Raw genomic sequence first — 20,294 nt, 5'->3', positions numbered from 1 at the left:
GAGTAGCTGGGACTACAGGCATCCGCCACAATGCCGGGCTATTTTTTTGTTGTTGCAGTTTGGCTGAGGCTGGGTTTGAACCCACCACCCTTGGTATATGGGGCCAGGGCCCTACTCACTGAGGCACAGGCGCTGTCCACCAAACACATTTTATATGGCAACCCAGTATACAGATACGCAAGATATATGTGAAAACTTTCTTTAACAATAGTTACCTTCGGTATATGCGGGACACTCGAATCTTTCTTTCATCGATAGTTTTTTTTTTTTTTTTAAACCACTGATTCCATCCTACTATACTGAATTCTCCACCCAAGAACTCGTAGTTTGAAAAATACCAATGTAGGGCAGGTGGCTCCCCCTGGACAGTTAGATCCAGATTGCAGTTTAATCTGTGAAGTGACTTGAAGAGGGGAGGAATGTGGTCATAGCTTTCTGGGTGGTGCGGACATTTTCACAGGATGAAAACCATGCTTTCCTGAGGGCCGGAAGAATTGCAGAGCTGGGTTGCTCCTGGTGAGCAGGAGGAGGGGCAGGTGGGGCGAGCCTTCTGCTTAATAGACATCTGCCTCCTCAACTCAATTTCCTTTCTTGTTTTATGGCAGGCACTGTGCTGGGCTTAATTTCTTCTGCTGACCTTCTTTTGGGCAGAGAAACAAATCTCTCATAGCATTCCCCAGGGTGGGAAAGACCCAGAGAGACTGTGTTCCTAGCCCACCCATCTGACCTCAAATAACATTAAGTGTTCTGATCTTGAGCCCCAACTTTGGCCTCGGTTTGTGCTGAGCTTTCGAGTGTGTCAAATCACTGTATCCTTACAAGGAATTTAGAAAGGATTATGATATACCCATTTTACAAGTGAGTAAACGGGCTGAGGATTAGGACGGACAGGACCGGAATCTAGCTCTGGTGCAGAGCCAGCTCTTCATCACAAACGTAAGGGTGAGGTGGCATCTTCATGGTTCTCATTTTCTGGGTGTGGGTAACCCCGCCCCCCTTGGCCTCTACATCCTTTGGGTCTCGCTGAGGTAGATGGCGGGGGGCAGCTGGGAGGTCTGCATCAGCCAGTTCCTGGAGTATCGTTAAAATGAGATTCTTTTTCTCCATTTGCTTCAACTTTCATGGCTGTCTCACGCACTCCCCTGCCTTCTCCCGGCCCGACTCTGAACATCGCTACCCACCCGAGGGAACCCCGGAGCCTTGCCAGCTCTACAAGATGGGAATTTCGTGACGCTCCCTGCCTGACTTCGGGGAGGGCGGGGTGAGTGTCGTAAGGGGCCATCACGCAAGTGCAGACCTCGGCCTTCGCTGCAAACAGAGAGTCTCATCTGGGCCCGAGCACTCTTGCAGGAGGCGCGCCGGGCCAAATTCCCGGTCTTTAACCGCCTCGCCGCCCAGTTCCGAGACTATCATTCCCTCTCCGCCGCCCCGCCCGCTCGGGGGTGGGTGGGTGCTTCTCTTCTCTCCCCGCGACACTTTGCAGACGCTCCCCGGCGCCTGGCATGGGCGCCGCCGCCGCCTTCGGTCCCCGGCCGGATTCCGAGCGCGGGTGGGTGAGCGTGGGGGTCTCCAGCCCCTGGGACCCGAGGCATTCGCGGGCGATGGGTGGTATCCGGGTTACACCCCTGGCTTGGTGCGTGCCCCCGCTGGGAGCTCTTTCCACGACTGCCCCCCCCCACCCGCGGGACAAAGGGCGGGGGCGGGGGGCGCATCCCCACGCGTGACCTTCTCTCGTACTGCACACGCACCAGCCCCCCCACTATGAGGGGGGAAGTCTTGCTAGTCCACGCGAGTGCGGGGGTGGGGTGTGGGGCTCCCGGGGGTGGGGGAAGCACCGCGCGTGGGCTGGACCTCCACGCTGTGGTTGGAAGTTGGGGCACAGTTCCCCCCTGCGCTCATCTATTCTTTTGGCTCAGAGGTGACAGGTGATGGGGGTCGTTCCCACACCTGCGAGGGTGTCCCTGTTCTGTCCATCCCATGGGAAACCAGCAATGTAGGGCTCCAGCTGCCGTCTCCTTTAATACCCCAAAGCCCAGGGTCCTAGGCCCTTCCTTCCAGGAGTTTGAAACCTTACCTGAATCCTGGAGTCCCAGCTCACAGGTCCTTCCTTTCTTACTTCTGAGGGGCAAGGGCCCTGGGCCCCAGCTCTCCCAGGATGGACCCCAAGTCCATCCACGTCCCTCCATTTGTGACTGCTGTTTCTGCCCAGTGTCCCTGAGGCGCTCAGCTACCGGAGCCGCAGGAGGCAGAGCCATGAATGACCGAAACAGTCGGAGGCGGATGAGTGAGGAAGCTGGGTCCCCTTCCCTACCCTATCCTTATCCCAATGTACCCGCCCCTGCCCCTCCCCTCCTACCCTGGACTGTTGTGGTTGGGAGCGGCTTCAGCCGAGGATTTCTCTGTGGTTATCCTGGGGTCTCTCCTTTCCAGTGAAGAAGGACGATGAGGCCTTCGAGATCTCCATCCCCTTTGATGAGGCACCCCACCTGGACTCTCAGATCTTCTACAGTCTGAGCCCCTCCAGAGGGAATTTCGAGGGTGAGCTGAAGGGGGAATGGAGGGACTGGAACCGCCGGGGTGTGCCCCCACACCTAGGACGTGACCTGCTTCTCCTGCTACTCCCTGCTTTTCCCCAGAGCCTCCAGAGGCTGCGTCCCCTACCCTAGCCCTAATGAACAGCGTCAAGGCCCAGCTGCACATGGCCCTGGAGAGGAACTCCTGGTTGCAGAAGCGCATAGAGGACCTGGAGGAAGAGAGGGACTTCCTGCGGTGTCAGCTGGACAAATTTATCTCTTCTGCCCGGATGGATGCAGGTGTGTGCTGATATAGGTTCCTACTCACACTAGTCCTGGACATCCTGGTGCCCAGCTCACCCACAGGCCTGGAGCCCCACTGCTTGGCTGGCTCAATGGGGACCTGGCATTTTAATCCTCTTCACTAATCCCCTACATGTTTTGGGGATCCCAAGCCCAGCTTTCTTCTTGCTTGATGTCAGAGTCTCTCATCCCCATGTACTGTCCATTCCCTCCCTTCCCTGTTGGTTTCCCCAAATCTCATCAGCCAAAAGCACCCTGATGTCCATTTCCCAGCCAATGGTGCACTCAGGGACTTTGGGTCTTCAGCTCCAGGTTCTTTTTCCAAAGCTCCTCCAGGCAGCCTCATTCATCTCCACCCTAGTCATTTAGGGTTCTTCAGGAGCCTGCTCCTCACCTCAGCCTTGTCTTTTAGAAGGCTTAAAGTCCAAGCATTCAGCCTTGTCCCCCTGCTCTGTTTGACACATTTTCCCACCCACCCGTTTCCATTCCTTGGCTAATGAACACTCCTTCCCCAGAAAGATGTTAGGTCCCTCACCACTGGATTCAGCCCCTCCCCTGGTGGGACCTCTTTGGGTGGGGATCTCAGCCTGTTTGTTCCCACACACTGCCTCAGGGTTCTGGGCAGCTCCACCTGCTCCCTAGCACTGTGATAATTCCTGACCAGTAGCAGCCCAGAGCTCCCATGTGCATGCTGCCCTAAGGCCAAGGTTACAGTGTTTCCTTCTGATTGGTGGGATACTGTGCCCTGCTTGCTAATATATTTTGAGCACTACCCTCAACCCCTTCCTTAGGTGGTCAGGGCTTTCTTTTGCCAAATCTTTGGGCCATGTCTTGGAGACTGTCCCTCCAATAGCCCTTTCAAGTCCTTGGGTAGGAAGTCCCCTCAAATGTTTGTGGTCTTTTGTTGTTTAAGTTACTAGGACTAGGCTGTTCCTCTGCGGTGGAACCTAGGTCAACACCACCTACCACTGTCCCCTCCCTCTAATGGTTCCATCCTGGGAATTCACCTCCTTCCCTCAATGGTTGGGCTCAGGATTTTCTCAGTGGGGACCCCACCACCAGACCTGTCCCCCTAACTCACCTTCTGAAGGGCCCTGTATTTGATCCTTAGCCAACTCCCTCTGGGCAGAAGTGGTCACCTTTCCCAGATCACCAGGCCCACAGCCCCCACTATCTCAAGGTCTGCCACGCCCAGCCCTGGCCTCTTGTGTCTCCAGACTTTCTGGAGGTCCCATTGGGTCCCCAGAAAACCCCTTCTCTGCTATATAGGCACAGACCCTCCTGAGATCTCTAGATCAACTGGTCAACTCAGCCCTCTTCCCCAGAGCAACCTAGACCTCTGGGAAAATCTTGCCTCTTAGAGTCTCCCCCAAACTCCAGCTGGTTGTACCCTAATCAGCCATCACCAGTGTCTACGCTGCACTCTCTGTGTCCATGTCTCCGTGGGGGCCCAACCTTGGTGGCCCTAGACACCCAGAATCTGTGATGTGACAGCTGGTCCCCAGTTCATGGGTGTCTCTGTCTCCCCAGACGACCACTGCCGGGTGAAGCCTGGGCCTCGGCGAGCAGAGGGGGATAGCAGGGCCGGGGCTGCAGGCGAGGCCTCGGAGCCCGAGTCCGCGGCCTCCTCCTTCAGCGCGGCGTCGGAAGAGGGCAGCGCCGGTGAGAGGCGGAGACAGAGGCAGAAAGGAGGCGCCAGCCGGCGGCGTTTGGGGAAGCCTAAGGCCCGGGAGCGGCAGCGGGGTGAGGCGCTGGGCGTCCTGGAAGGGGCCTCCCTCTCCAAGTCCCCGTCTCCCGTTGTAAAAAGCCCAGATCTGGCTGAGCTCTGCCAGGCTACAGGCGTGGCACTGGGCTCGCTGTCTTACTCTTGGGGCCACCTTCACCAATAGGGGTTCCTGAGAAATTCCCTAAACTTCTACAGCCTGTTTCCTCATCGGTAAAAGAGGACGCTGGAAACTACCTAGCAGGGTGGAGTGGTGCACAGGCATGTGGTAGTCTGGGAACTCCTACTTTAACCCATCTCTTTTCCCTCATCCTCCTGGCCTATCTCCGGCTATTTCCCACTGGCCCAATTGCACCTCAACCTGTCCTTGTTCCCTCATCCCGCACCTCTGGCCCTGCAGTGAAGGACGCAGACGGGGTCCTCTGCCGCTACAAGAAGATCCTGGGCACCTTCCAGAAGCTGAAGAGCATGTCACGCGCCTTTGAGCACCACCGCGTGGACCGCAACACCGTGGCGCTGACAACGCCTATCGCTGAGCTGCTTATCGTGGCGCCTGAGAAGCTGGCCGAGGTGGGCGAGTTTGACCCCTCCAAAGAGCGCCTGCTCGAGTACTCACGCCGCTGCTTCCTGGCCCTGGACGACGAGACGCTGCAGAAGGTGCAGGCCCTCAAGAAGAGCAAACTGCTGCTCCCCATCACCTACCGCTTCAAGCGGTGATCCTGCCCGGCGGCCCGTCAGCCCTGTGCTTCTCCCCTCCCGCACCGCCCCCTTTCGCCCCAGGTCCCCTGGTACAGACCGAGCATCCTTCGCTCCCTGGGCTGGAGGGGTCTCATCGGACCAGGCTCCTAGGAGCTGCTGCCCACAGGCCAGCCCTGCCAACACTGGGCCCATTTGCTGCTGGGACCCCCCCCAGGAGGGCCGGGCGTCCCTTTCCCCGGGGAGGGGAGGTAGGGAGTGTCTGTCTTTGCCCCGTCTCCATCTCTAGCCCCAGGACAGGCTGCCCACCCTGTTTCCCTGCCAGGAGCCGCCCACTCAGTTCTGGACTGATCATTCCATGTGAGACAGAGAATTATTCAGAGAATTTAAATTAAAAGAGACGTGAAAATTTGGAATAAACTGGGCCTCAGCCTCTTCCTTAGGAGGGTGACTGCCTGGGAGGGGGCGGCTGTCGCCACGGAGTCGGTGATGGGGCTGGCGAGTTGGCTCCTGGGAACGGGCAGTCAGGCGGAAAACGGGGAGGTTGGGGAGGACAGCGTGTAATTAACACCCTGGAGGCAGAGGTGGGAAGGGTTGAACCAGCTAAGCCCCCAGAAACTCGGAGCGGGTGGAGCTCTGAAACGGAAGTGTGTACACTCTGGGTTGGCCTGTCCAGATTACTGGCGGGGAGGCCGGAAGCGAGACTCAATGACCTCTAGCCGCGGAGGCCACTAAGGGGACCAGGGGCTGTATGAGCGGATTGCTCCGCCGGGTCGCCAGAGGGCGGAAACGAGACGACATTAACGTTTCCCGGAAGTAGGATTTCCAACCACGTCTTGCGCCTGCGCGGCGGAAGGTACGAGAGCACCGGCTCACGGTTGCCAAGGCAACCAAGAGAGGCCAGCCTAGCTCAACGGTCTAGAACACAGACAGCACCTTCACACCAGGAAAGGAAAATCTCGCGCACGCGCACCGGAGACTCTGGAACCCGTCCGCGAGCAGACTTTTACGCAGGCGCAGAATTTCGTCCCCCCCCTCACATCCACTCCCACCCGGCGCAGGCGCACAAAGCCGCACAGACAACCTCCGCAGCAGCTGCGCGCACCCTTATCCTCGCTGGCTGCTTGTCTCGCCCAACCTCCTCAGGTCTTCCGCCAGACTTAAGCTTTTCTTTTTTTCCATTCTCCTCACCGGTAGAGCCAGGTGCCGAGAACCAGGACCCCGCCCCCTTTTCTGTATCCCTAACCCTGACCCACCTCGCCTCCATCCTCCCTCCCTTTTCTGTTCACGAAGCCGGAAGAAGCCGAAACGGCGACGGAAAGAGCCGAAGCTGCGCCCAGTGAGCGAGGCCTTCCCAAAGAGGTGGCGGAAGGAACCGAAGTTCTCCGACGGGAGGAGTGACCGAGTAGAATCTCCGGAAAAAGCCGAACCTTGGAATCGGGCTTAATATCTGGAGGGGCTCGAGGGCCAGTGCCGGAAACCTTCAAGGGCCGAATTCCGGGACGGTTGGAAGTGGCGAATTGTTTGGACTGAGCCGGTGGAGAAGGCGGGGCGACACTGCGGACGAAGCCAAAGACTGGGAAGGTTTCAATTGTTGGAAAACGCCGAACCTTTAGCGGGGCCTGGGCGCAGTCGGACGCGAGGACCCGCAGAAACTTCCGAACGCTGAGGCGCTTAACTCCCGAAAAGTTACGGAGACCTAGGAAGTCGGCTAAACCCTTGCTTCGGGTGTTTTCGGAAACAGCTGAAGCAGCCGCCTGCCGACCACTACGACCGCTGTCCGGAAATAGCCGACGCGCTTCGGAGTCAGGCTCGGGGGCGGGGGCGGGGTAGCTCGCGGGGAGGTGGAAGGGGAGAGGGGGCGGAGCCGGGGCGGGGCTGGGCGGGCTGCCGGGGGCTTGACTAGGTAGGAGGCGGTGAAGCGCCGGCGGCGGCCGGAAGTAGCCGAAGTCAGCGGCGGAAGTAGCCGAAGCGGCCAGAGCGGGCGGGCGGCAAGGCGAGGCGAGAGCTGCACAAGGCCCTACGCGGCCGCCTCAGCATGTCGGACTTCGACGAGTTCGAGCGGCAGCTTAACGAAAATAAACAAGGTGAGGGCGCAGGGTCGCGAGGCGGCGGTGCAGGCGGGTCTTCACGTCGCTCTTTGCCCCCCGCCATTTTCCCCCTCGTTTCCCCCCCTTATCAGTACCGCGCGACCCCCCCCACCCGGTTCCGCGGCGCGCGCCAAGCTCACGTGACCTGGCGTTCCGTCGCTCGCCTGGTGAGTGTTAAGGGGGCGGCATTGCGCGGGTCCGCGGCGCATGCGCGCATCCGTGCGCCCACGTGGTCCCTGCAGAGGTGGCGCTGGGGCACCCGGCGCGAGCGCGCCAACTCTCTTGACGTGGACTTCTTTTTCTTTTCTCTACGGTGCTGAGGAGATTATAATAGGTCCTGTAATCTCTTTTTACTCCGCTGCTTGGCACTTCCGCTTCCGGTCGGGTGGCCGGACCCGGGTCTCCACGCCCCCTTTGTTTCCAAAATGGTGGGGGCGAGGCCGGGCCACTTTTCTTCACGTGGACCGGCAGGGCCTACGTGGGGCCGGGGCCCTCGCACTTGTTTTCCTTTCCGCGGATTTCTTAGGAACTCGCGGCTAGAGAGCTTATGCCACAGCCAGTAGTCGCTGGGCGCCACAGATCGGCATGTTGATGTTTGTACATGCGTAAAAAGACAAGCAGTATCTGCGCGCTGCATCCCACGCGCGTGCACGGGGCTTCTGGCTGGCGGGACAGCCACGCTATGGGTGCATTTTCTCTCTCATCATTCTAACTTGACACACCCAACGTCCTGTTTGGACCTATACTCAGTAGTCTTCGCAGCGTACAGATAAAGGGACTGAGACTCTACTCGAGGAAAAGGGATCTGGCTCAGTTGAGTCCTTTTGGGGCGGGTGGGGGCAGATACTCCTCAGGTGGTGTCGAGGATTGCGGTGCCTCAGAACAAAGCCCCAGGCCGTGCTGATGGGTTAGGGACTCCGGGAGAGTCGTTAGACGTTTTAAAATTACTTCTTGTCTCCGTTTTTGGGTTTGAGAGCGAAGATAGTAGTAGAGACGGTTGGAGGCCTGAGTCTTAAGACGTAAGCTTTAGCTGGAGTTGGAGGACGGAACGAGGACCCAGGAATTCTTCCAACTCAGGCTGCGGTTGTGTAGTGCAGAGGCTGATGGAATTGAGAAACAGTTCCTGGGGAAGAAGTTACATCTATTGAGTGTCCAACGTATGCCTGACTCTGTCTTAGGTGGCTTTCCTACTTCCTGAGCGCATGGATTTTGGAGTTAAGCATATCTGGGTTCAAAGACATGGTTTGTCACCTAGTAGTTGTGCTATGGCAATGCTTTTATAGCTTTTTTTTTTTTTTCATCCTTCTTTTCCCATTGGGTTTTTAAGGGGTTTAGAGAGTAATAATAATAGTTGTGAAACTGCGCTTACCATGTGTCAGAGGGGCACACTGGTCCTTGTGTGGTTTTTTTTCTTTTCTATTTTTGGAGATGGGGTTTTGCTATGTGGCCAGGCTGTCTGGAACACTTGGCTCAAGGGATTCTTCCCACTTCAGCTTCCAGAGTAGATAGCTTCGACTTGAGCATTATTTTTCTAAGTGGATCCTTGTAATACCCTTTTGAGGTCAAAGTAGTTGGTTTCTGTCCTTTTATCAGGGAGGAATCTGAAGGTTCAGAAAATTTAAACACTTTTCCACGTTTCAGCTGGTCAAAGGCAGAGTACTAAGTGGCTAATAAGTGATATTTGCTATTGTGAAATTCCAAGCTTGGAAAGGCAAGTAATTGGCACAGAGATGATGTTGGAGTTCGAGAAGGGCAGGAAAGATGCTTTTCAAATGTTATTCTGGCAGGTCCTCTCAACATGTGGGTACAGGAGATACGGTGACCCTGTTTGCAGAAAAGAAAATCAAGTCTTAAAGGTTAAGTTACTTTTGCACAGTTTTATGCAGCTGGTAAGCAGAAACACTGATACTGATTCTGAGTTCTTGCTGGCTACGCTGACAAGTTCAGTTATGCTGGGCCGCCAGGTGGAGCTGATAGAGCTGTTCTGTGAGGTTCCTTCAGATTTGTTCTGGTTCTTTCAGGTTCTCCTCTGCTATTGGGAGGCCAGGGCCTGAGACCTAGCAGGGCCCTTTGCTTGGCGGAGCTGCTTCTGCAAGGTTAGCACAGCAAAGCAAACTTCCTCTCTGTTCTGATCTTTCCAGCATCAGTGTGTAGCACAGGGTGCTTGCCATAGGGGAAGCTCTGTCCCTATGCCACCCTGCCTATGGGTCTTTACCTCTGCAGGCCAGCCGCTCTCCCAACTCTTGGCTTCAGTCCCTTCCTCAGCTACCTTTGTCTACAGGGATGTCTTTTGAGGGCATCCAGCTGGCATCACTGCTTCCTCTCTGTGGGTCCCTCCCTCCTTGTCTGTTTCAGAGCCTTGGAAGCAGGAAAGGCTTTTGGGACTCACAGTCTGCTCCTCTTAAGGGAGTAGAGCTGGAGCTCCGCCTACTGCTGGGCCATGTGCTTACCCTGCGCTCTGCTGAGCCGGCCTGCAGACTCTTTCCCCCATCCCAATCTTTGAAATTCTCTAATTTTTATTTTTGGTCTTCTAGGAATTAATTCCATTGTCATTTAGTGGTACCATTCAGACTCTGGAGTGTTCTGCCTGACCTACGTTCAGTAGTGTGGCCTGGGACTTAACTCACTGACATAGTGTTTATGCTCTGGCTTCACTGTTCTTAGCTGTATGGCCTTGGGAAAGTCATGATTTCTTTGTGCAGGGAGGGGTCCTCAAACTTTTTAAATAGTAGGCCAGTTCACTGTCCCTCAGACCGTTGGAGGGCCGGACTACGGGCCCCAGGACGAGTTGGCTGCTAAGCAGGACAGGCAGCAGCGGCAAAAACACCTGGCAGGCCGGATAAATGTCCTAGGCGGGCGCAGTTTGAGGATGCCTGTCTTTGTGCTTTCTTATATCTTTCAGTTTTCTTATCTATTATGTGAGCTCCCAACAGTGTTTTTCCAAAGCAGAAGTGAGGATTAAATATGAGTAAAACTATTTAGCACAGACTTCAGGTGTATCTCGATATTTGTTACTAAGTTGTTTTCTCTTCTTGGTTTGTGTTTTCGTGAGTCTTAGTGGTTATGGAATTGAGATGCATTTATAAAATTTCATGTTGCATCAGAAAAATATTTGAGATGAAATATTAGGGGTGAGGTTAAAGTCTGCTTTGACTTTTAACTCCCTTCTCACTACCTTTTATTCTTGTCCCTAGGGATCAGCACTCTTAGGTATAGGTTAAACTATTTGAGCTTATGAATGTGTTATCTTTTTGTGTACATGTGCGCCTGAGAGGTGAGAAATCAGAGTGTCTTTGAATTAGAGAAATACATGAGATAGTGTTTATGAGCATCCCCATTTCTTATGGTTTGGTCTCCCTCTCCAGGGGCCCATCTCACTTCTTCAGGGAGTGAAGGGTCTGGTGGGGGTAGAGATTTCTGTGGTTTTGCCAGCAGGACTCCCTTCCTTGCGACTGCCTTGGAGGCAGGTTATAGGGGTTGAGGGAACAAATCCCCACTCTGTGACCCCTCCTGTACTTGGCTTTGAGGGAGTAAGTGCGGCAGGAAGGATTAAATGGTTTAGGATTCAAGTCTGTGTTGGGATTTATGTTTGGGTGGGGCATCGTCCCCTTTAGTCTGCAAATTCAGAAATTGGCCCCTCCCCAGGGGAGGGCGCTCTTGTATTCACCTGGTTGGGAAGGGACGGGTTGAGTTTCCCAGCTTCCTGGGGAGATCAGATCCTTCCTGACTCCTGGGCCTGATGGTGGGGCTGGGGGTGCCAGCTGGTTGCAGAGGTCTTTCCTGAGGGGTTGCTGGGTCCCTTCAGGAAAACATCATTGGGTCTCTTGATTCCCCAGCATCTAGCCCTGCCCCTCTCAGGGACGACCCTGGGGTCAGGCCCCTCAGCCCTCGAGGGGGACCTGGAGCCAGCCTCCTCTGTCTTCTCTGGCTCCCCAGCTCCTCCTGAGCATCCTCAGGTATCTTACACCCCGGGGGCATTTGCAGGCCCCATCTCCCTGGTCCCCTGAGTCCCTGGACTCGCTTATGGACCCAGGAGGCCTGTTACATCCCTTCCTCTATCATATCCCTTCCCTTGGGGGTGGCCTCCCTGGGGCTCGGGACTTAGCCACCAGCGTGCAGGGTGGGCTGGGCCCACATCCTCCCTTTGCTTATCCCCCTCTTCTCTCATCATTACCCAGAGCGGGACAAGGAGAACCGGCACAGGAAGCGCAGCCACAGCCGCTCTCGAAGCCGGGACCGTAAGCGTCGGAGCCGGAGCCGGGACCGGCGCAACCGGGACCAGCGGAGCGCCTCCCGGGACAGGCGTCGACGAAGGTACCAGAGTTTGGGGTATCAATGGCCCATGACTGTGCTCAGTGGTGGCCTGTGTAGCTCATCTATCTTTCTTTGTGTATGTCTGGGGTGGGGATCTGCTGCCTGGTCTTGAGTTCAGTCTTTTCTCATTTTTGGGATTTTTTTCATTTTCTCTGTTGGTGATGCAGGTGGGTTGCTGGGGGCGATAGGTTTTTCTGTCTGGAGACTGGGAATTGATTCTGTCTTTTCCTTCATAAGGGGCTGTTCTCTGTCCCTGACTCTGAGGTCCCGTTTCTTCTTTTCAACTCTGGTTCTCTGTGGGACTGTCTTCAAGGGGGTTGGTCTTTGTTTTCAGTTTCTTTGTCCACGACTCCTAGGAGAAGGGAGTTGGAGTGGGGCTTGGGCTTACTTTCTAGCTCAGGAGTGTCTTGTTTTCTGCTTTTCTAATGCCTCCTCCCTGCCTGGGGTCCCCTCTCTGTTCTCTGTCCCATTAGTCGAGGAAGGGAGGGATAGGTGGAAGTCCTGCCTTTCCGTCTCTGTCTTTCTAGCTAGATTGGTCTGTCCTGATCCCTTCCTGCTTTCTTCACTTCCTCTTTCCTGGGGTGGGAGTGTATGGGGAGGGAATGGCAGGGCTGAGGGGGCCTGCTCCCTGCTTGTTCACCTTGGCCCTGCCCTGGCCCTTGGGCTCTGTGCCCTTGGGGGGGGTGTGGTATGTGGGGAAGTCGAGGGTCCCCAGTCACCCCTCCCCATACCTTTCCCTCCCACCCCCCAGCAAACCTTTGACCAGAGGCGCTAAAGAGGAGCACGGTGGATTGATGTGAGCTTCTCTTCCTGCCCCTTCCACCCTGACGTCCATTCCCTTCACCTTCCTCACACCCTGTGTACCCTGCCCTACCTATGTCCAGACCTGGCCCGAGCACTGGGAAATATTCCTACCTTGAAACCAGGAACCTCCCCAAGCCTGGGCCCAGTCCTCTCCCTTATCTTCTCCCTCCTGGAGGCAGTGGAACTTATGTGGTGGTGGGCTGAGTGGATGCCTGGAGGGGGGGTCCACAGGCCCCCTGTTGGTCAGACTGAGGTCGTCCTGCCCCGCTCTCCCCCCCGCCTCCCCCAGTCGTTCCCCCCGCCATGAGAAGAAGAAGAAGGTCCGTAAATATTGGGACGTGCCACCCCCTGGTTTTGAGCACATCACTCCAATGCAGTACAAGGCCATGCAAGGTAGGCCCCAGCTGGGCTCCTTTGGAAGTGAGGGCAGGTGCAGAGTCATGCCTGATTCTCTTGTGTTGTCATTCTGCCATGTGTGCACGCTTGGGAAGGTCACACTCTGAGGGGAGTCTCTGGCTTCTGTCCTTTTGAAACTCCGTGGAGATTTGATCTGAGACACCTGTGGGTTGAGGGTGGGATGAGGCCTCCACCTGGACACTGTTAGGAGACATGGTTTCTTAGCAGCAGCAGATATTCGGCAGGGGCCTCTGATGCTGGGAAGAAGGTTTTGGAGGGCACTGCAGAGATTCTGAGAAGCTTTCAGCTGTGAAGGGAGAGTTTTCAGGGTGTGTGGTGGGTGGTCTTTGGGCTCTAGTCTCATTATTTGTCCTGATGTGGTTTAATCCTGTTTTCACTCATTTTGAAGCTGCGGGTCAGATTCCAGCCACTGCCCTTCTCCCCACCATGACCCCTGATGGTCTGGCTGTGACCCCAACACCAGTGCCTGTGGTCGGGAGCCAGATGACCAGACAGGCCCGTCGCCTCTACGTGGGCAATATCCCCTTTGGCATCACTGAGGTACTGCCCTACCCCTATCCCTCCCCCTCCCTTGCTCCCTCATCCCATTCCTCCCCTCCCCTCCATTCCCTCCCAGAACCTGCACGGGTCAGACTTTGCTCCTGCAAGACCCCCCCCACCCCCGGCCCCCTCCCAGATGGACCGATGGAGTTGAGCCAGCCAGGGGCCGGGCTGGGGGTGGCCCTCTCCCTCCCTCCTCTTCCCTCTCCCATCTCCCCTCCCCCAATCTCCTCCAGCAACCCAGGGATCAAGCACACACATAACGTACCCACGTGTTGGAGAGAGACAGAGAGGGAGACTTGGACACACACATGCACACGCACATGCACATGTTTACGCACGCTCCCTCCCTCAGTTTTTCCTGACACGCCTCTCATTCTCTGCCGCCTGTCCCCATCCTCTCCCCGACATACCTCCCATGGTCGCTGTTCTTTTATTTTGATTGCCCTGACCTCCCCTTTCCCCACCGCTCCTTTCCCCCACCCCTCTCCCCCACCCCTTCCCGTGGCACCCCCTGAGAATCCCGAGATCAAAGAGTTGTTTCCATTTCTCTTTAAAGTGAAATATTGTGGGGCTGAGATCCCTCGTAGCAACAAAAAGTTTGCTACCATCGTCGAAGGCAAGTAAGGTCCATTCTGACTTTCTCAACCTGCACTTTGCTACATTTGATAAACCAGCCCCCGGACTCCAGGGCCAGATTCCTCCACATCACTCTTTTCTCCTCCCCTCCCATCCCTGCCCCTTCCTCCCCACACTCCCTCCTCTCCCATCCCTGCACTCTTGACTTCCAACCTCCCTCTGCCCTCTCTGCTCCTGCCTGCTGCTCCTTTTCTGCTGCCCCCCATTTCTCTATTTGTGTCCACTGGGTGTTCCTTCCTGTTTGTTCTGTCTCATTTTCTGTGTTTTATGTTTTTTCTTTTCCTGTTGTCATCATTTTTGTCTGTATTTTCTTAAATAATCTCTCCCCTGATTTTTATTTTTTGGGGACCCTGTGGCTCTCCCTCTACCCTATCTATCTCCTGCCCTTGGTCATCTCTTGCTACTGTTTCCTTTCCATTTTCTCTCATTTTCCTTTTGCTTTTGTTCATACTATTGATCTCTACACCCCCACCCATATTCCACTGTTCCTTCCCCTCCTCCTCCCATCCCCCTTGTCCCTCTACCCTTACCCCAAACCCCTCTGTGTCTCCCTCTCTCACCCTCCCCCTCCTCTCTCCACCTCCCTACCCCTGCCCCTCCCTGTCTCCTCTTCCCTCTGCAGGAGGCCATGATGGATTTCTTCAATGCCCAGATGCGCCTGGGGGGGCTGACCCAAGCCCCTGGCAATCCTGTCTTGGCGGTGCAGATTAATCAAGACAAGAATTTTGCCTTTTTGGAGGTGAGTTGGGAGGGTGATAGGGGTCAGGGAAGTATATGTCTTGTGAAAACCCACCCTTTGGCCCTGCCATGTGCCCTTCCTGTGCTGCTCATTCCCACTGGGCTCCTATGCAATCCATCTTTGTCTGCTGCCAGAGTGAGCTCTGGTAGCTCTGCAGATCTGGTGCTACCTCACCCTGTCTTTTGTTCTCCCCAGGGTCTTGGGAGGCCTTTTGGGCCTCTGCAAACCTTAGTTTTGTTGAGACTGTTAAGGTGTCCAGCTTTAGTACTCTTACCGTACTGGACTTCCCAGAACCCACCGTATCTATCTTGGGACTTGGCTAGGATTATTTACTATGCTAACTACTGCTGCTAAATAATTTTTTCTGTCAGTGTTTCTCAAACTGGGAGAGGAGGCATGTTTGCATTTTATGTTTTATTTTTTGAGATGAGGTCCTGCTCCATTTCCCAGGCTGGAGGGTAGTAGCGAATCACAACTCTTTGCAGCTTCAAACTTGGGCTTAGGCAGTCCTCCTGCTTCAGCCTCTCCAGTAGCTGAGATTACAGGTGACCGCCCACAATGCTTAGCTTACGTTCTTTAAAAAAATTTTTGCGGAAATAATGGGACTTTTGCTATGTTATCCAGGTTGTTCTCTAACTCCTAGCCTCAACTGATCCTCTAGTCTTAGTTTCCCACAGTGCTGAGGACGTTGGTTTTTAATTTTCAATTCTTAGTGGACAAACTCGTAAAATACAACAAAGATGATGAAGTGAAATTATTAGCTTGTGGTAAAGGTTTCTAAGAGTCTCTCTCCTGTTGTCTTGTTGCATCTGCTTTGACTCACATTGCTGTGGATGGCAGCTTTAATGTCACTTTATCAGAAAGACTTCAATACTGTCACCTTTTCAATGAATTTCCCTGTGACATGCCCTCTGACATTCCCCCTCAATACTGTGTTTCTTTTTAGCATTGTCACAGCTTACAGTTTATATGTTTCACTTGAGTTGGTGTTGGATGCTGGTGTCTATAATCAAGAGTGTGAACTCCTAGAAGCAAGGACAAATCTGCTGTTCTTCCAGTGCCCAGCACAGGGCCTGCCTGGCACAATGTATTTGCTCACATGAGCGAAAGAAAAGAGGAAATCCTGGTCACAATCAAAGAGGATCATACCAGTTCCTGACCCTCAGCCCTCACAAATGCTTTTCTTTTGTTCAGTTTCGCTCAGTGGACGAGACTACCCAGGCCATGGCCTTTGATGGCATCATCTTCCAAGGCCAGTCACTGAAGATCCGCAGGCCTCATGATTACCAGCCGCTGCCTGGCATGTCAGAGAACCCCTCTGTCTATGTGCCTGGTGAGTGGGCTGGTGAGTGGGCTTTGTCAAGGTCCCTTCTACCCCAGCCTTGTTTTCCACAGTCTACCCTTCCCTTCTTGAGCCCTGCTGGTGCTCCTTAGGAGTGGAGTCTCCACCTTGCCTCTAGTGCTTTTCCACCAGGAGTTTTGGTAAATTCAAAGTATCTTTTTAACTTACTAGAAACCTGAGGTGTGGTTGCTAACTAGCGTGTTCTCATGTGCTCCTTGGTGACTCCGTGTACGCACATGCATGCGTTCCTGATGAAGCTGGAGAGCATCTTCTGTGCCTTTCACAGTAGACTCAAGTGTGTTTTAATTTATCTGTGATTAGCTGGGTAACTGCCCTTCTTGGTGCTTATTGTTTGTCAGGCAATATCTTATATGTGCTCTGTGGATGTTCTTTATGGTAGTTTAAAAGTTAGGGCAGGAGCCAAACCTGCCCACCAACCCTTCTCACTCAGGCTTGTCTATATCACCTTGTCCCTGCTGCACCTGGGGACATGCAGCAGCTGGGGTGGGGGGAGTGTACATGGGTCCAAGTTAAGTTTTTGGACTTAACATTACTTCTGTTACGAGGCCTGGGGCTCAAATGTCTTGAGGACAGTGGGGTGCTTTGGCAGGAACAGAGCCGAAGGTGATGGCAGCCACAAGCTCCTCTGGGGGTCCACTGAGGCATTTCTTTATCTTACAAATGAGGAAAGAGCTTTGCAGTTAAGAGGAGGAGATCCTGCTGTGTCAGGCTTGAGTCCATCTCTGCCTCATGCTGTCTCTACCCCCACACTCTCTCTTCCCCATGCTGTCTATGCCCCATGTGGGTCCTTCAGCAGTGCGGCCCCTACAGAGTCACGTTGCCTCATTCCTACCTGATGTTTGGCACATCCCTGCTGAGTGGGACTTACTGTCATTGATTAGAGGGGTAGTCTGAGCCTCTGGGAGGGGTTCCTTGAAGTTGTCACCATATAACTGTGGGTCCTGTCAATGACTTAGTTCTTACCAGGACTTGTCTGGGCAGCAAGTTCAGCACCCCAGCTGTGGAGACTTGTATGCCCATTTCATATTAAGTATACACTTGGTGTGAATTGTACTCATGCACACGCCTTGCAGCAGTGTTCTCTCCCTGTCCTACTGATGCAGACACTTGGGGCCCTTGGAGCCTCATAGGGTGCAACTGCACCTTGAACCATGAGCCCCCACTCTCACTGAGACATGAGCAGCGGTTAACAGTCCTTAGCCTGCTGAGCCATCTGTGGATAGTCATGGCTGAGCATGGGCTCTGAAGGGCCACCTTTTACCTGCCTTTGTGGTGTTGTTCAGTGCCTCAGTTTACACCTTTTGTACCTTGGTGAGCATTGTGTAGTAGGCTGAAGGAGCATGGCCTAGTGATAAGCGCTTGGTCCCTGTTCCTGCCCCAGGTTAATTGTGTGTGTCCTGGTAGCACACAAACTGGGTCTCCTGAGGTCTGCATGGCCCCACTCTGATGGGATTAACCTCTGATGGTTGAACTGGCTAGGTTGGTACCTACAGCTTTAGGGGGCTGGCAGGTCCAGGCTAGAGGATGGGAGAAGGTGTATGCAGGCAGATGTGAGTACGGAGGGTGGAGGGGTGCTGCCTCCTTTTCCTTCCAGAGGCACAGCCACTCAGCTTCTGAGCCTCTTTTCCCCTTTATATCTCTTACCTGTTCTTTTAAGATAGAGGTAGGATGAGGCCATCCATGCCCATGGGGTACAAGGGCTGCAGAGGAAGGAATGGACTTAGGTCTAGGCTTTGAACTCTAGGCTTTGATCTTGGGTGTCTGCTGGATGGGCACTGGTGCTCTATGTAGCTCACACTTGACAGGAGGCTCTGCAAATGACCTGATAGATTTGTGAAGCCAGTGGGAGTTAGGTTGAACCATGAACCATCCCATTTGGCTGGCACTTGTGAGTTCTGATTTCATTGGTTTGGCGATGTTAAACTCAGCCAGTGTGATGTCCTTGTGGACATCAAATCCGGTGTCCCAGCCACAGCCAGCATCATTCCAGAGATGATACCAGCTGACAATGGGAATACTACTGAGATTCCCCAAGCAGCCTCTCTCAACTCATGCCACCCCGGTGAGGGCATACCTTCCCTGTAGGGAGCTTGGATGAACTGTGGGCAGTGAAGGGGAGGGACTGAGATTCAAGGGGAAGGCTGACCTGCGTGGTGGTTGGTGAAAGGCACCCTGAGGGGTGAGAAAGCAGGTTCAGAGTCAAGGTGACTTGCCAGGGTCGCAGTAGCAGGTTGACAAGGGTATGAATGTAGGTCTTTTTCTCCCTGGTCTTCTGGGGGCCGCTTCTGTTTTGAAGTCCCTCTGAGGCTTAGCAGGCTTGGGATGTAACAGTGCCTCTCTTAGTGGGGTACCATGATGTGCCTTTGCCCGTGGTCTCCTTTTCAGACCTGTATAGGGAGGGAGGGTTTGTGGTGCATCCCCTCCTACTCCTTTGGGCAGGGAGTGGCCTGGTCCCCTGGTGAGGGGCTTACCCTGTAGATCATCTGCCAGGTTTGTAGGAGATGACCTTGTATTGGAATTGAAGTTCTTTTATCTCTCTCTGCCCTTAGGAGTTGTGTCCACTGTGGTCCCTGACTCTGCCCACAAGCTGTTCATCGGGGGCTTACCCAATTACCTGAATGATGACCAGGTAACACCTTTGCCTCCTTTCCAGCCCCCTCCCCAACCCTGGTGCCCACACATCCCTGATGTATTCTCTGCCTGGTGCAGGTGAAAGAACTGCTGACATCATTTGGGCCTCTCAAAGCCTTCAACCTGGTCAAGGACAGTGCCACGGGGCTCTCCAAGGGCTACGCCTTCTGTGAGTACGTGGACATCAACGTCACGGATCAGGTGAGTCCCAGCTCCCGGCCAGTTGTCACATCTACCCCTCCCTACCCTGTGCTATTTCCAAGCTGAGGTGTCCCCTCAGGGGATGGGGTGGAAGGCGGCCAGCCTGAAGCAGCATCCTACTTGCAGGGGTCTCCCTTTGCCCTTGGTTTCAGTTGTTTCCAGGCTCTTAATCCCTTTTGTCTTCCCCTCTTCCCCACCAATGCCCTGGCTTGGGGGGAGGTGTGGTGTCCTGGGCCTGACCCACCTCTCCCCCGCACTGCCCCCCCATCCTCCACACACAGGCCATCGCAGGGCTGAATGGGATGCAGCTGGGGGATAAGAAGCTGCTTGTCCAGAGGGCAAGTGTGGGAGCCAAGAATGCCACGCTGGTGAGCCCCCCGGCACGTCATCTTCCATTGGCTAGAGGGACCCTGGGGGTGGGAAGGGGCTGGTTGGGGACAGGTTCTCCTGAGCTCTGCCTTGGCTTTCATAGGGGTGAGGAGGGATTTGGGGAGGGTGTATAGTGCAGGGGAGTAGTACGCAGAGGTGCTCAGGTAACAGGCCGGCCTCTCCCTATGTGAGTGTCTCAGGGGCGCAGGCTTGAGCAGAGGGAGGCTGGGCCTGGACCCCCTGTGACGCCCCTGCCCCTGCCCCACAGAGCACCATCAATCAGACACCTGTGACCCTACAAGTGCCAGGCTTGATGAGCTCCCAGGTGCAGATGGGCGGCCACCCAACGGAGGTCCTGTGCCTCATGAACATGGTACTGCCCGAGGAGCTGTTAGATGACGAGGAGTATGAGGAGATTGTAGAGGACGTGCGGGATGAGTGCAGCAAGTACGGGCTCGTCAAGTCTATCGAGATACCCCGGCCTGTGGATGGCGTCGAGGTGCCCGGCTGTGGAAAGGTCAGGGTGCCCCAGGAACGGCACACGCTCCTCCCCTGCCTCTTCTCCGCTTTTGCCTCTCCTCCACTCTCCTTTCCTTTGAAGAAGGCACTTGCTTGTATACACCAAGTACCCCTCAGGCCTGTCTGGGCTATGTGGGTGACTCAGAGTGGTGTATGGCCTTATGGAGACCTGGCTTGAAGGTGAGGCAGAAACTAGGAGACACAGCTGCTGTGGCTTAGGAGCAACTTTGATTCAAAACTTGGCCCTGTCTCTTGTCATGTGACTTTGTGTAAGAGGTTTTGTGTTGTCCGTGTGTGGGGGATGTCCTAGAAATATGGCCACTCCCACTGGTGTCTCCTGTGTGTCACATGCTCTGCTGAAGCTGCCCTAAGTTCTGCCAGTACTTAGCCCCTTCATGGGAGGAGCCGAGGTACAGAGGTAATGGGGCACGTA

At 54.7% G+C, this 20,294-nt stretch overlaps 2 protein-coding genes across 5 annotated transcripts in view; both read left to right on the top strand.

Moving 5' to 3' along the window:
- The first annotated feature begins 641 nt into the window (after nucleotides 1-641).
- On the top strand, nucleotides 642-5,668 carry CCDC106 (coiled-coil domain containing 106). 3 transcript variants are annotated; one of them, XM_023508674.1, is made up of 6 exons: nucleotides 642-1,261; nucleotides 2,210-2,284; nucleotides 2,431-2,538; nucleotides 2,637-2,813; nucleotides 4,347-4,559; nucleotides 4,940-5,668. In XM_023508674.1, the coding sequence occupies exons 2-6, from the start codon at nucleotides 2,254-2,256 to the stop codon at nucleotides 5,254-5,256; spliced, it is 846 nt and encodes a 281-aa protein (XP_023364442.1). In that variant the 5' UTR covers nucleotides 642-1,261; nucleotides 2,210-2,253; the 3' UTR covers nucleotides 5,257-5,668. The 3 variants fall into 3 exon arrangements, with proteins under 3 accessions (XP_023364442.1, XP_012668885.1, XP_003802937.2); XM_012813431.2 differs by lacking the exon at nucleotides 642-1,261 and adding an exon at nucleotides 1,305-1,549; XM_003802889.3 differs by lacking the exon at nucleotides 642-1,261 and having other exon boundaries at nucleotides 1,861-2,284.
- Nucleotides 5,669-6,237: 569 nt separating this feature from the next.
- The window catches only part of U2AF2 (U2 small nuclear RNA auxiliary factor 2), an 18,669-nt gene continuing 4,612 nt past the window's right edge, over nucleotides 6,238-20,294 (top strand). The window contains exons 1-11 of one of the 2 annotated variants that reach the window (XM_003802888.1): nucleotides 6,238-7,322; nucleotides 11,504-11,639; nucleotides 12,391-12,435; nucleotides 12,733-12,836; nucleotides 13,249-13,400; nucleotides 14,662-14,778; nucleotides 15,973-16,111; nucleotides 18,691-18,770; nucleotides 18,851-18,973; nucleotides 19,255-19,341; nucleotides 19,611-19,859. In XM_003802888.1, coding sequence (XP_003802936.1) covers nucleotides 7,274-7,322; nucleotides 11,504-11,639; nucleotides 12,391-12,435; nucleotides 12,733-12,836; nucleotides 13,249-13,400; nucleotides 14,662-14,778; nucleotides 15,973-16,111; nucleotides 18,691-18,770; nucleotides 18,851-18,973; nucleotides 19,255-19,341; nucleotides 19,611-19,859 — 1,281 coding nt within the window. In that variant the 5' untranslated portion in view covers nucleotides 6,238-7,273. Of the gene's footprint in view, nucleotides 7,323-11,503; nucleotides 11,640-12,390; nucleotides 12,436-12,732; nucleotides 12,837-13,248; nucleotides 13,401-14,661; nucleotides 14,779-15,972; nucleotides 16,112-18,690; nucleotides 18,771-18,850; nucleotides 18,974-19,254; nucleotides 19,354-19,610; nucleotides 19,860-20,294 lie in introns of both variants that reach the window. The other variant, XM_012813463.2, reaches the window with a different exon arrangement.

Source organism: Otolemur garnettii, unplaced genomic scaffold (genome assembly GCF_000181295.1).
Source record: "Otolemur garnettii isolate 467f Iridium unplaced genomic scaffold, OtoGar3 scaffold00264, whole genome shotgun sequence".
NCBI classification, from domain to species: domain Eukaryota; kingdom Metazoa; phylum Chordata; class Mammalia; order Primates; family Galagidae; genus Otolemur; species Otolemur garnettii.
Note: the sequence above shows the minus strand (reverse complement) of the source record. Positions and strands in the feature narration are given on the sequence as shown.

Excerpts from the sequence above, each read along its gene's own strand:
- CCDC106 (XM_003802889.3), top strand. The coding sequence starts at position 1,978 with ATGGGAAACCAGCAATGTAGGGCTCCAGCTGCCGTCTCCTTTAATACC. Across the intron at positions 2,285-2,430 it reads AAACAGTCGGAGGCGGATGA|TGAAGAAGGACGATGAGGCC; the intron begins GTGAGGAAGCTG and ends TCTCCTTTCCAG. Across the intron at positions 2,539-2,636 it reads CTCCAGAGGGAATTTCGAGG|AGCCTCCAGAGGCTGCGTCC; the intron begins GTGAGCTGAAGG and ends GCTTTTCCCCAG.